This window comes from Hyperoodon ampullatus (assembly GCF_949752795.1).
Source record: "Hyperoodon ampullatus genome assembly, chromosome: 6".
NCBI classification, from domain to species: domain Eukaryota; kingdom Metazoa; phylum Chordata; class Mammalia; order Artiodactyla; family Ziphiidae; genus Hyperoodon; species Hyperoodon ampullatus.
Genome location: NC_136919.1, coordinates 13,677,559 through 13,691,608, shown reverse-complemented (window position 1 = coordinate 13,691,608; position 14,050 = coordinate 13,677,559). Strand labels below are relative to the sequence as shown.

At 41.9% G+C, this 14,050-nt stretch overlaps 1 protein-coding gene across 4 annotated transcripts in view; it reads left to right on the top strand.

The window, feature by feature from the left end:
- CNTRL (centriolin) overlaps window positions 1-10,170 on the top strand; it is a gene marked incomplete at both ends in the record, with an annotated part of 76,352 nt that extends 66,182 nt beyond the window's left edge. For all 4 annotated transcript variants that reach the window (XM_079706865.1, XM_079706863.1, XM_079706864.1 and 1 more), the window contains 9 exons: window positions 328-401; window positions 2,270-2,458; window positions 2,899-3,124; window positions 4,440-4,645; window positions 5,628-5,768; window positions 7,380-7,652; window positions 7,829-7,891; window positions 8,793-8,999; window positions 10,114-10,170. In XM_079706865.1, the coding sequence (XP_079562991.1) occupies window positions 328-401; window positions 2,270-2,458; window positions 2,899-3,124; window positions 4,440-4,645; window positions 5,628-5,768; window positions 7,380-7,652; window positions 7,829-7,891; window positions 8,793-8,999; window positions 10,114-10,170 (1,436 nt within the window). The remainder of the gene's footprint in view (window positions 1-327; window positions 402-2,269; window positions 2,459-2,898; window positions 3,125-4,439; window positions 4,646-5,627; window positions 5,769-7,379; window positions 7,653-7,828; window positions 7,892-8,792; window positions 9,000-10,113) is intronic.
- Between the last annotated feature and the right edge of the window lie 3,880 nt (window positions 10,171-14,050).

Here is a 14,050-nt window from a genome sequence, read left to right as displayed (position 1 = left end):
TTATCAGCAATGTGGAAGGTACCTGTTTTTAAACCATGCACCTCATCAACATTAGGTATTATGTGTAAATTTTCATTGTGAGGTTTTGAACATGTAACATGTCTTTTTTTTTTTTTTGAACATGCAAGTCTTTAAAAACGTAGGCTCCAAGTCCAGATCTGGATTGCGCATGTACCTCTCTTTTGGCCTTTAATAAGATAGGGTGGCATAGTCATACATTTAACAGAAGGAAGTATAAATTCACTTCTACTCTACTTCTCTGAGGGGACTGATAGGAATCTGGAACATGTATGCATATGTATTTTTATGTAAACGTTATTTCTGTAGAAAAACGAGAAGCAGTAAACTCATTACAGGAGGAACTAGCTGATGTCCAAGACCACTTGAACCTAGCAAAACAGGTAAGCCTCACAAAGGTAATCTTCTAGTAGTGTCCTGAAGGCATGCAGATAATTGTTGAAATAACAAATCAAGTAGGCTGGTTCCTTTTCACATGAGCAGGTCCCTTAGAACCATTTATAAAACACAAATATAATATATACAAAAATTTTGATGCAGAGCAGTGATTTTCCAGTTTATTTTAGCCCTAGAATTCTTTATTCAAACAACGTTTTACTCGAAGCTAATAAGTAAGGTCGTGGCTAAAAGAGCCCAAGGGTCCCTCAGCAGCCACTCTGGGGGCTTCAGGGACCAGATGGACCATCTCTTACCCATGGCACAGTTGAGGCCTGCAAAGGCTGGGCTTAGATTTGATCACTCGTTGAGCTGCAGAATAATGGCCAAATCTAGGCCTTCATCTTGTCAGTTGTTGAATAGAGCAGATTCTTTTTTTTTTTTAATTTATTTATTTATTTGGCTGCATTGGATCTTTGTTGCTGAGCACGGGCTTTCTCTAGTTGCGGTGAGCGGGGGCTGCTCTTTGTTGCAGTGCACGGGCTTCTCATTGTGGTGGCTTCCCTTGTTGCGGAGCACGGGCTCTAGGCGCACGGGCTTCAGTAGTTTGTGGCACGCGGGCTCAGTAGTTGTGGCTCTTGGGCTCTACAGCGCAGGCTCAGTAGTTGCAGCACACAGGCTTAGTTGCTCCGCGGCGTGTGGGATCTTCCCGGAGCAGGGCTTGAACCCCTGTCCCCTGCATTGGCAGGTGGATTCTCAACCACTGCGCCACCAGGGAAGTCCCTAGAGCAGATTCTTTTTACCCTTGTGCTTCTGATCATCTTCTTAAGGTAATTCAGTGTTGTCCTGTGAGATTATTGCCAAAATTTGAGTTTCAGAGAAACTCAAGCAAGTTTTGGGCCTCAGTTTCCACTCTGTAAATTACAGGTTAGATTAGACATCTAAATTCTCATCCTTCTACCTTTAAGATTCTGTGTTTCTAAGATATATAAAACTTAAATTATTCTGTCTTTTAAGAAGTCTTATTCAGGTTCGTATGAATATTTTCTGTGTTGTTAAAAATATGGTAACTTTTTCTAAAGTGCTTAATTTGGGTTCCTTGAAGAAAGAAGTATTTATTGTTGTCTGAGGTTTTTTTTTTTTTTTTTGGCTGTGTTGGGTCTTTGTTGCTGCGCGTGGGCTTCCTCTAGTTGTGGCGAGCGGAGGCTATTCTTCGTTGCGATGCGTGGGCTTCTCATTGTGGTGGCTTCTCTTGTTGCGGAACACAGGCTCTAGGCACGCTCGGGCTTCAGTAGTTGTGGTGTGCGGGCTCAGTAGTTGTGGCTTGCAGGCTCTAGAGCACAGGCTCAGTAGTTGTGGCACAGGGGCTTAGTTGCTCCGCGGCATGTGGGATCTTCCCGGACCAGGGCTCGAACCCGTGTCCCCTGCATTGGCAGGAGGATTCTTAACCACTGCACCACCAGGGAAGTCCTGTTGTCTGAGTTTTTTAACCTGTATAAATATTTCAAATAGTAACAAAACCATGACTTTAGGTTCATTTTCAGAGTTAAGCCTTATTCACAGCTTTTCTTAATCTTAGCAGTCCTGTGAGGTGGGTGTTGTTTATTCCCATCTCAGTGACAAGGCAGCTAAAGCTCGGAGGAACTGAGTCTCTTGCTGAGGTTCTGACATCTCTGTCATCCTAGGTACTAAAAAGAGGGAAGCCAGTGATTAAATTGAGTTCCAGGTACCTTTGTATGTTTGTTGAAATAATAAAGGATATGGAACTTTTACGCTTTAATTTTGTCAGACTTAGTAGATAGATGTAGCTGTGGCACTAGCCACCTGTAATGAAGGTGGCTTTGTCCGTAGTTTCAATTTGTTCTTTCACCTGAAGGACCTGCTCCACACCACCAAGTGTCAGGATGTACTGCTCAGTGAGCAGACCAGGCTCCAGGAGGACATCAGAGAACAAGTAAAGAAGTTGGAAGTCTGCCGAAAAGAGGAGGAAACAAAACAACAACAACTGCAGGTGTTTCAGAATGAGGTTGAAGAAAACAAGGCCAAACTAGCCCAACAGGAAATGGTACCGCACATCTATGACGTTATATAAGAGGAAACATTTTATCACTTGTGTGAGCTTTTTTCCCCTGGCAGAAAGCTGCTGAGAAGCATCCCCCTTGGGATTAGCTTCCCTTACCTGCCCTGTGTGACCAGAGGGGATTTTTACACCAACTCTTTGACTCCCTTGGTATTAATATTACGGGCCATTAAGACCATAGAACAGGCCCGGTAAGGAATCTTGAAGGCCACGTGCCAGTTCCTGCTTGAATCCCCTCGTCACATGCTGGCCAAACAGTTTTCCAGTCCCTACTTGATCACCTTTGTAAAGAGAACTCACTCTCTGTCCCCATGGGCTGTTTTCTACTTTCTGTTGAACTGGAATCTATCTAGTGTCCATGAAGATTCCCTCAGGACACTGGGTATTTTTTATTTTATGACTAACTAAGGTTGTTCTCTATTAAGATGTTTCAGAGACTCCAGAAAGAGAGAGAAAGTGAAGAAGAAAAATTAGAAGCCAGTAGAGTGACACTGAAGGAGCAGCAGCACCAGCTGGAAAAGGAGATAGCAGACCAGAAAAGCAGACTGGAGCAGGTGCTGACCAAGGTGTCGGTGGCTGAGGAGCACATCAGGACTCTGCAGGAAGAGGAAAGGTGGGGTGAGACCCTGGAGAAGACGCTCTCCCAAACCCGTATGTATTCTGGAACATTGCACTGAGGGCGGGGAAATCTGATTGTCGTGTAAAATGTGCAAAGGAGTCCCAGGCCCCAGCTATAGCCCAGACAGGAGGCAGGATGAGCACGGTGGGAAGAATGGTCCCTCATTTGAACCTCCCAGCCCTGTGAGAGATGAGGAAACAGGCTCAGAGGGACAGAGGGAATTTGTCTTTATGGAGATAGGATTTGATTCCAAGACTGTCAGGTCTTTTTACTTTTACTGTATTGCTTTCTTCGAGAGTGCTGTCTCAAGGAAGTGGAACATTAAGGCAGAGAAGTGCCAAAAGGTGCTCTAAAGGCTTTCTATAAAGTACATTAATTCTGAGCTTTGGAACAATGATCCATTTCATCTCAATCTATTTTAAAAAAACCCACAATATTAACAATTCTACTTCTGTCTAAATTTGACATAGTGAATGATACCAAGATACAGATGTTGGCCTTTGGGTTTGTTTACTCTCTCGAGCCATACATAAATGAAGTTGGCATGGGAATCCAGGGTAAATGATTGTTCTCGCATCAATAAATGAGTTTTCTTTTTCTTAGGCTTTAGGTTTTAATAATGCTCAGAAAATGTTGTTCTACCTTGAGTGAACTCAGTGGACTTGGGACCTGAAAGGGTTATTATTCCTTTTTCCCTGGGAACTCTTGATGCATTCAGACCCAACCATTTCATTATAAAACTGAAACTTAACAAATATGCTGAGTCTGACCATGCCAGAGGTGTGAGAAGTGAAATCTGGGCGGGGTGTTGCTTTACAGAGGGTGATGAGAAAAATCTGTTTTAAATATCACTGTTGTGCATAAGCATTATTTATTGAGTACTCACTATGTGAGTGTTTGCGTACACGATTCCCATTAAACACCAGGAAATACGTTTCTTCTGTAGAAAATAAGATGTGTGCCATTCCAAATCCTGTGTGCTTTCCTCTGCGCTGCCTCCCATGAAGGAAGAAATACTGTGCCCCCCTTTATTAAAATTAGGTTTATAAGAAACATTTCAGCAGTCTGTTCCATGTTCCCTGCACCTCAGGGTTGGTGCTCTCTGGTCTCAAAGACTCAAAAGAGAAGACAGTAGCTGTCTGTCACTTTGGGATCAGGCCTCTGGGAACAAATTACATCAAGAGGCACACTTCTCTGGGCCTTTTTCTGGGCCTCTGGTGTGGGTCAGGGGAGATCCGGACGACTGAGTGATGGAGGAAAGTGCCTGAGTGGGTGGCATGTCGTTGTGGAGTCTGCCCACGGCCAGCCCAGAGCCTCGGGCTAAACTGCCTAACACGCTCATTTCAGAACGACAGCTTTCAGAACGGGAGCAGCAGTTACTGGAGAAGTCAGGCGAGCTTCTGGCTCTGCAGAAGGAGGCGGACTCTGTGAGGGCGGACTTCAGCCTCTTGCGGAACCAGTTCCTGACAGAGAGAAAGCAAGCCGAGAAGCAGGTCGCCGGCCTCAAGGAAGCACTTAAGATCCAGCGGAGTCAGCTGGAGAAGAACCTTCTCGTGAGTATCCACCACCCTGGCAGTTTATGAGGAGATGATGCCTTTAAATTTTTAACTAAAATACTTCTTCAATGTAGAGAAAATAAATTACCTGTCAACCAAGTCCCTAACCCACCTGTGGTTTGTGGTGCATTTACGCGTAATTTGTTCCTGAAGCTGATGTTAGATTTTTCCAGAGTCTGGGCTCAGCCCTAGGGGAGCTGTCTGGCTGGCTGGAACGATGGTCGTGTGCACAGACAACGTCAGCACTGAGCAGAGAGCACCCTCAGTGGTCCAGCCTCTGCTCACATCTCCCCAGCAGGGTCGAGGAGGGGGCTGGGGAAGGAAAGCCTCTAAAGACATTCTTACCCAGCTGCAGTCTGTGCTCACAGGTTTTTCTTGTCATGCCCTTTTCGGTTAACGTTAGTTTTAATTAATCATTATCCTAAAACTGGGAAGCTCAACCTACCATGGTTTTATCCCTGGAGATAAATTGTGGGAGGTGACACTCAGATGAGTTCAAAACAGTGTATGGTGGGTGGAGGCCAGTGGGCAGCAACAGGGGCTGTCACAGGAATGGATTTTTCTAACACCCTTTGGAGGAATTAATGTAGCCCTGTTGAATGGTACTTTCCAACCAGGTGTGTTTCCCTAAGGGTGATACGCTTACAACCAGTGATGGGCAACATGATTGTGAAGACAGTATGTAGATGTCTAGATTTTAATCCTCCCAGGAACCCTATGACGGTGGCTATAGTTAACATCTTACAGACAAGGGAAAGTAACCTAGTATCAATGGTGATGTTGCAGATCTAGGATTCAGACTCTGGGCTGACAGACTGACCACATGTTTACTCCCAGCTCTACCACAGCTGCTGAAGAAGGCAGGTAGATTATCCCCATTTTATAGCTGAAGCCTAGACGAGAAATGAAGTCACGGAGCTAGTGAGTGCGTAAGCCAGCAACGCACACCTCCAGAGTCATTCTCCTCCTCTGGTGCTAGGAGCAAAAGCAGGAGAACAGCTGCATGCAGAAGGAAATGGCCACCATCGAACAGGTGGCCCAGGACAACCACGAGCGGGCCAGGCGCCTGATGAAGGAGCTCAGCCAGATGCAGCAGGAGTACACGGAGCTCAAGAAACAGGTGCGCCCACAGCCCACGGGGCTCGGCAGAGCTTTACTTCTTCAGTAGCTCTTTTAACAGGAGTATTTCTTTGGGAAAATCCTGAAAAGCTCATTAATCAAGTCTGTTTTTCTAGTTTTGAAATGTAGAAATGTACCTCCACAAGAAAAAAAGTATTTGTTCAAAATATACTTTTTTTTAAATTAATTTTTCTTGGAGTAGAGTTGCTTTACAATGTTGTGTTGGTTTCTGATGTACAGCAAAGTGAATCAGCTCTACATATACACGTATCCCCTCTTTTTTGGATTTCCTTCCCATTTAGGTCACCACAGTGCATTAAGTAGAGTTCCCTGTGCTCTACAGTAGGTTCTCATTAGTTATCTATTTTATATATAGTATCAATAGGGTCAAAATGTACTTTTAAAATGCCCTTAAGTTCAACAAGGTTTTTATGTTAGTTTTTGAAAGAAAAATGGCAGCTCTTCAGCAAAAAATTTTATCATGTCCCAAAGCACTGTATTGAAATGTTAGATTTTATGTCAGAAACAAGTCTATAAGAGCCAAACCCCTGGGGAAGGAAAAAATGACCCCCGGGGAAACCTTTGATAACCTATAATGTTGCCATGCTGAGGGTGGGAAAGCAGTTCACACTAGATGGAGAGTCTAACCGTAGACCCTCCTGGTGTCCCTTAGCCATTGGCAGCAGCTGGGCCACCCCAGAGCTCTAGTCTAGTCAGGCTGCTGGGGCCACTCAGTTGGCCCTGCTACACCTTGTCCTTTGGATAACCCTGTGTGGCCATTCAGTTTCATCTGTGCCTATAGCCACCCACCCCCAGCCCTGCCACACACACACACACACACCTTTTATTTAAAGGCCCCCCCAGCCTCTGCAAGCTTGGAAGGGCAGTTAGAGGTGGGTATGACTGTAATATCTTCACTAAGCTCTTTATTATGGAGAGAGCCACATAGGGTAGTCTCAGGTCTTAAACACAAACTGTAAAACCTGAGGAAACCTCCAGACTGCCAAAACCACCAGATTCTTCATCCATAAAATGAAAACCTTGGACCAGATCTTTTCTAAGTCCCCTTCCAGCATTAACATTTATAATCTAGATCACTTACGGCTTGTTTAGGTAAATGGCCCTTTTCTGATTTGGGTACCACTAAGGTGCTTTGTATAAATTCTCACCTAGTTCTTGCATTTCTGGATGCAAGGTATTATCTTCATGTTAAATGAGGTAAGAGAGGTGCAGAAGTTAGCTAACTTGCCCTAAGTCATACTGGTAATGTTTACTGGAAACGAGATTGGAATCCAGCTCTGTCTAGCTCCAGAGAGACTGACTTCTATAGAGTAATGCACCTTCAAGGAACATGGCACCCATGCTTTTCTAAATGGAAGTTGCTTCAGTCAAATGTCAGTAAAATCGTTTACTTGGTAGCTTATAGATACTTGAATAGCTGAAAAATCACAAGTTTTTACCATTCTAATCATAGTAATTAACATTTGTAGGTCTGTAAATACATGACACATGTATTTAAAACACTAAATTTAAATCATTAACAATAACAGTTCAATTCCAGGTAAGTCCCGAACTTTACCTAGTAGTTATTTGACTCTCACTCACTCCTTAGCTGGAAAACCAAAAATATTTGGAAAGAAGACAAATGGAAATGAGTGAAGCAATGAGGACACTTAAGTCTGAAGTGAAAGATGAAATCCGAACCAGCCTGAAGAATCTTAACCAGTTTCTTCCAGAACTACCAGCAGATCTGGAAGCTGTTTTGGAAAGGAATGAAAACCTAGAAGGAGGGCTGGAAAGCTTGAAAGAGAACTTTCCATTCCCCGTGAGTGAGAGACCATCACCTTTTGAAGAAAAACTGAATTTTTCTCATGTTCACATAATGGTAAGGGTTTATCCTGCTATTCTGTGGACTTCATAAAAGGATAATTTGGTTCCCACCTACCCTAGATAAGCTCAAACACAGACTTGAGGATGGAAGAGGGTTAGAGGAGGGAAAGGTGGGTTGGTTACTGATGGTGGTCCTTAGAGACTCTTTGTTTCCCTTTCCCTCTGAAAAAGGACGAACACTGGCGTGGAGAAGCACTCCGAGAGAAACTGCGTCACCGTGAAGATCGACTCAAGGTTTTGCCCTTTTAAAAGAAAAATACAGCATAAGATACTTGGCATACTGAGGAGTGTGGGGGGGAATTCTCACGGCAGCTTTACAGATCACACACTCGAAGCTCAGAGCAGGACCTCTTTCTATAGGCAGCTGAAAACAGGTGTCCAGAATAGGTCACTGTTGACCTAAAAACTTGGAGGTTAAGAGTTTAGGTAGGAGTTGGAAAATGAGAGTGAGTTAGAACAAGAGAGAACAGGATGCATCTTTGGAGAACGGCCACTTACAGCGAGGGCCGAGAAGGAGCCATGGGCAGTACAAGTGAGTGGAGGACCTTGACATCAAATAGCCTCCAGCCACATGTGACTGTTTAAATGTAAATTCACTTTAATTAAATCAGGTTAAAAATTCAGTTCTTCAGTTACCACATTTCAAGTGCTCAAAGGCCACACATGACCAGTGGCTACTACAGTGGGCAGCACAGATACAGAACATTCCCATCATCACAGAAAGTTCTATGGGACAGCGCTTGCTGTTGACTTTAATAAGAGAATCATTTCAGAGGTACGGTGGGGAAGCCAGAATGTAGTATGGGGTTGAGGATTACATACATTGTGAGAGACTAAGTATAAACCAATCTTCTAAGTCTGGGCAGTAAAGAGAGAGAGATGAGGCAGTCATTTAATGGGGAGGCCAGGGATGCTGAAATCCTAAGTGTTGTGACAGCAGAGAACCGGCTGAGTTAAAGGCCCAGTTAATGACAACACAGAGTAGCCATCTGGCACCTCTTTTTTTTTTTAAGGACAAGAAGAGGATTTTCAGCAGCCATTCCTATTTTATGATAGTCAGATTTGCCTGTCAAATGTTAAATATGAGGAAGGTAGCCAGTGTTAGTTCTAATATATTCTACCGTAACACTTTCAGGCCCAGCTTCGACACTGTATGTCCAAGCAGGCAGAAGTGTTAAGCAAAGGGAAGCGGCAGACAGAGGGCACTTTACACAGCTTGAGGAGACAAGTGGATGCCTTAGGGGAACTGGTCACCAGCACATCTGTAGATTCCACGTCATCACCCAGTCTGTCTCAGCTAGAGTCTTCCCTTGCAGAGGACTCCCATCTTGGACCAAGCCAGGTAGGAGGAAGCTCTTCACAAGGGGTCTTATACATGGAAAGTACCTGAAAGCTTTGGGGTCCATAATCTTGAGGAGACTCAGAAGGATATGAATGCCACCTTCAAATCTCTGAATAACTTGTCTTAGGAAAGACTTGCTTTTTCATGATCCCTGAGGAGACTGGAATAAATTGGTTGGTAGATGTATAAAGAGGATAAGCTGATGATTTAGGGAATAGCCTAGGAAACTGGGTGACCTGTCAGGGATATAGTTAATTCTTCTATAAATGCCTTCCACTTCTGGATATCCTTATCGTCTACTTGGTCAATATAAAGAGTTTAGGGAATTCCCTGGTGGTCCAGTGGTTAGGACTCTGTACTCTCACTGCTGCAGACCCCGGTTCAATCCCTGGTTAGGGAACTAAAATCCCATAAGCTGGGACTTCCCTGGTGGTGCAGTGGTTAAGAATCTGCCTGCCAATGCAGGGGACACGGGTTCGAGCCCTGGTCCGGGAAGATCCCACATGCCGCAGAGCGGCTGGGCCCGTGAGCCATGGCCGCTGAGCCTGCGCGTCCAGAGCCTGTGCTCCGCAACGGGAGAGGCCACAGCAGTGAGAGGCCCGCGCACCGCAAAAAAAAAAAAAAAAAAAATATATATATATATATATATATATATATATATACTCATGGAATCAGTAAATAACACAGTATTACTGTCAGAGATGGATAATAGCTGCCATCTTGTGTGCCTATTGTGTGTACTAAACACTTTACATGTATTATCTCATTTATATCCTGGGAAATAGGATTTATCCCTCTATATAGATAAGGAAATTGTATAAAATGAAAAATGATGTCAAGGTCACAGCAAAAGACAAAACCAGGACTTAGAGAGGAGGAGACGGGTTTGGGGGCCAGGTTAAATTCTTAGCTCATGGTGGCAGCCAGAAGAGTTCAGGTGCTCTAAATCCAAGAGTAACAGGAATGTTTGAGGCACAATGAGTAGAGGTGAGTTTGTTAGAATTATTTTGGACTCTGGAGTCGTAATCTAGGTCTACGTGGGATAAAAGTCTGAACTAGGTTGGAATTAAGAGACTGGCTTCTGAGCCTAATGTTTTATCTTCCTTCGTTTCAGAGCTCCTTCCAAGTTCTACAAGGTCTGTCACAATCACTAGACAGTTACCGACACTGATGCCATTCCGAGCCTCCTGCTCACAGGGTACATGTTACAAAGAGTTCTTTTAACCTGCACTTTCAATTGGAAGATCTTGAATTCTAGTTTATCATACAGTCTTAAGAAAAGTAACCTTCTGACTTTTCTCTTGGATAATTTCGTACGGTGGTTCATCTTAAAACATTTTTCCGAAGAGGTACTCAGTATGTATTTTACCTGTTAGCCATGATGCTATCATTTAATTCTGGTAATCTAGTTAAAACCTGTTTTTACTGTTGCAAGGGTTCATCCTGACTTTCTCATCTTGTTGTAGGAAAAGAGTGGCTCAGCCAGATGGGAGGAAAACTGTCTTGCATAAATATGAGGAAATACCTTTTCCACTACCTCACCAACTTCATAATTAGAATGCCACTTGCTTTTTATCAGGAACCAGTGAATTCAAATGCTGAAACTCCACTTGTACAATTACCGTCAGGGTTTTTGTAAGTCACCTGTACATATGGGAACAAATGTATACAATTTAAACCAGGGTCCTAGATGGCTGAGGGTTTTTTCACTTTGAAATGATTATAAAACCAATACTGATTTGAATCTATAAACTGGTAAAACCTATAGTTAGAAAGGTTAAAAAAAAATGTACTTAAGCCCCTCTTCATTAACAGTGCCAAGTTATTTTTGGATTTTGTTTAAAATCTGTATTCATATAAAAATAAAAGATAAAGTAAATTTGGGTCTGACATCTGACTTTACACTTCACATATCTACAGTTAAGCCATAAAATTTTTACCTAAATGTCAGTCTTTCAAGTGATTTTTCCATCTCTGCCTTCAGGTTGAAATATGTTGTACCTATCAATGAATATATTTTATCACTTGAAAATATCTGTTATAAAACTATTATAAATACTTCAGGTGCTTTTCCTTAACCAAAAATATTCTGTGGTAGAAAATTAGGAGAACTTTGGACTTTGGAGAATCTGACCCAGTGGTAAATTCAAATTGTGTTCAGACTTTGTTTTAAAATATCCCCAAGGACTCTTCTAGGCCCCTATACAGCTTTTGAACCATAACAGGTATTATATACCATGTTACTATACACAGTATAGCACAGTGAGTAATCTCTCACCACCTACTGAGGTTTATATTCCTAAAAAGTTGTTTGGCTAGAGCTGGACCATTAAGATATGGAGATATGGGATAGGGACTTCCCTGGTGGTCCAGTGGTTAAGACTCCACGCCCCACTGCAGGGGGTCGCACAGGTTCGATCCCTGGTGGGGGAACTAAGATCCCTCATGCCACATGGCACAGCCAAAAGAAAAAAAAAAAGATACGGGATAAATACGATTAAAGACAATGAAAATGGCATAAAATTTATTAACACATTAAGTTCTAGAAAACATCTACTTCCAAAATAAAACTGATTTGGTAGTTATATTCTTTCATTTTCACAAGTCTTAGCAAAATGCTTAAAATCCTGGCCTATCCACAAATACTGAAATCCTTCAAGGACAGTTTCCTGGTCTGTCCATGTGCTGAATGAGGGTAAGATATTTTCTTCCTAAACTGCCACATGAACCCTCTCTATATTCCCACATTAACAGGAATCATTTGGTCTTCTGTTAAGGGGAGTAAATTGAGCCACACATTTATAAGAAAAGAGAACACTTAAAACATGTGTGGGCAAAAAAGTTCCCAAAACTGTAGTCTTCTGGAATTAGAGGTGAGGTGATTAACGTGTAAAGCCAAATAAACACCCAGTTCCAAAAGACATCTTTCCAAAGAAACTTTACTACCTCTATCTAGTATTATGAAAACACCACCAACCCCCCTTCCCAGCCAAAAAAAAAAAAAAAAAAATCAAAGTTACTGCATCAAACACTTTATTGTCCATGAAAAATACTTGAACATCATACTGGAATGTCTAACGCATAGAGTACTGAGCACCAATTACTAATCAGGAGGGCCTCATAGGTGCAAGGGCAACGAGTAACCCAGAAAAGCAGGTAACCACACAAGTAGTAAGCTCTCCACGGATTAAAAATTAAAAGAATTTCACATTCTCTCCAAAGTGTACGTGCCCAGTGTCTGGCACACAGATATTACAATATGACAATTTGCTTCTCTATTTTTGAGCACCCAAGTTTATTATAGGGGATTACACATGCAAATAACAGAATTTGGCCCCAAGTACAGTCAAGGGAGAACACTATCAGCCACCAAATGTGCTGATCTCACACTGAAAAAGGTTGAAAAACACTGCAAGTGTGATCTGAACACAAGGATAAGACTAGCTCAATTACTGGGTGATGTGGATTTATATGCTACTTATGTAGACTTTTCTTTTTAAACAAAAAGGACAATTCTGAAATAAAAACTGGCAACTTATGCCAAATAACTGTTTGCCTGAAAAAAAATATGAAATCCTGTTATAATTCAGAAAATAATGCAAACAATTTTAATTTAATCTAGGTACAGGTACTTTATTTACAAATATTTAGATTAATAGCATTTTGTTACATCAAATGAAGAGTACAGCAGTCTGAATAACTCCTGTCACAAAAACAATTAAGACCCACTGTAACTAACTTTGGGAAATCAGGGGACTGCACCTAAACAAGCCACAGTCTTTAGTTTGTGATTGCTACCTTATATCCCAATGGGTGGTTTGTTTGTTTTGTTTTTGTAAATATATACACACACCAGCAGGTCATGGTCCCTGGGCAAGTCCCTTGTGATGCAACAGTGTAAGCAAAATGGATCACTGTTAAGTCTTTAACAGAATACACTGATCTACTTCAGGTATCTTGTTTTTTAAAAAGTTAAACAAAGACAGAAAGGTGAGTCCACAAATTAACCAAATCCTATTTTCTGCACATTCCAGTTTTGGCTTTCATTTAACACTGACTGTACAATACTCTGGTACTACCACATGTTTACAACCCAGAAAGCTGTATTTTTTACGTTAGTGTCTGTAAATAGGGATTTAAAATGTGTATTTTAAACACAACAGTTGAGCTGAGAGTGCATTGTATATAATATACTGAGGTTTACCTATCCTACTTCAAATAACTTCTCAGTTCCCAGCCTGAACCATAAACTCAATTAGAAATCAATCAACAGAAGTAAAGAGCTTGGTAAAACATAAGTTTGCTTTCTAAAGAAATAAAAGATTGTTTCCCTTGCAATACAGTATTCTGTCAGTGGCCAAACCACCTAGTGCAAAGTAATAACTTACTTTGTATCAGCACAAATATTGGAACACCGTTAGAAACACTTTCCCTTTTACAAAACAGTTTATGCCAACATGACATAAAATAGCCCCTCATACTAAGAACACGGGGGTATCTTAGATTATTTCACTGTAGTGTTAAAAATGCACAATTTAAAATCCCTTAACAGCAGACCTGCAGTCCTGGCTGTCTGGTTCAGAATCTCACCATTCCAAGAAGATACAGGTATAAAAGCTTAAAATGTGCAATAATAAACCCAGCCTTTTTTCTTTTTCTATATAGTAAGGCAAGAAATGCAGCCTGTAATGCAAAACGTTTACAAAAAGAGAAAAGCAGGTTAGCACATTATTGATTGCACAAGAACAGTTAAGAAAATCAGCAGGTAAGCCACAGTGCAAAGATGGAACAGAATCTACTAGTGTTAATCCTCTCACGCCAGGAGCTCCTTCCAGCATAATGTCCCCAAACACTGCCAGCACCAAAGGGTGGAGCCAGTATATCCTGTGAACTGCAGTTGTGTCTATTTCTTTATGTGAAATGGAAGGGAGTAACACAGTCACATACAGGTCATACTGTACAAACTGGTATTTTATACTGTTCCAATGCCAGTAATCAATTTATTTTCTTCATTAAAATAATATACACAGAATGTATTGTTAGTTCGGTTC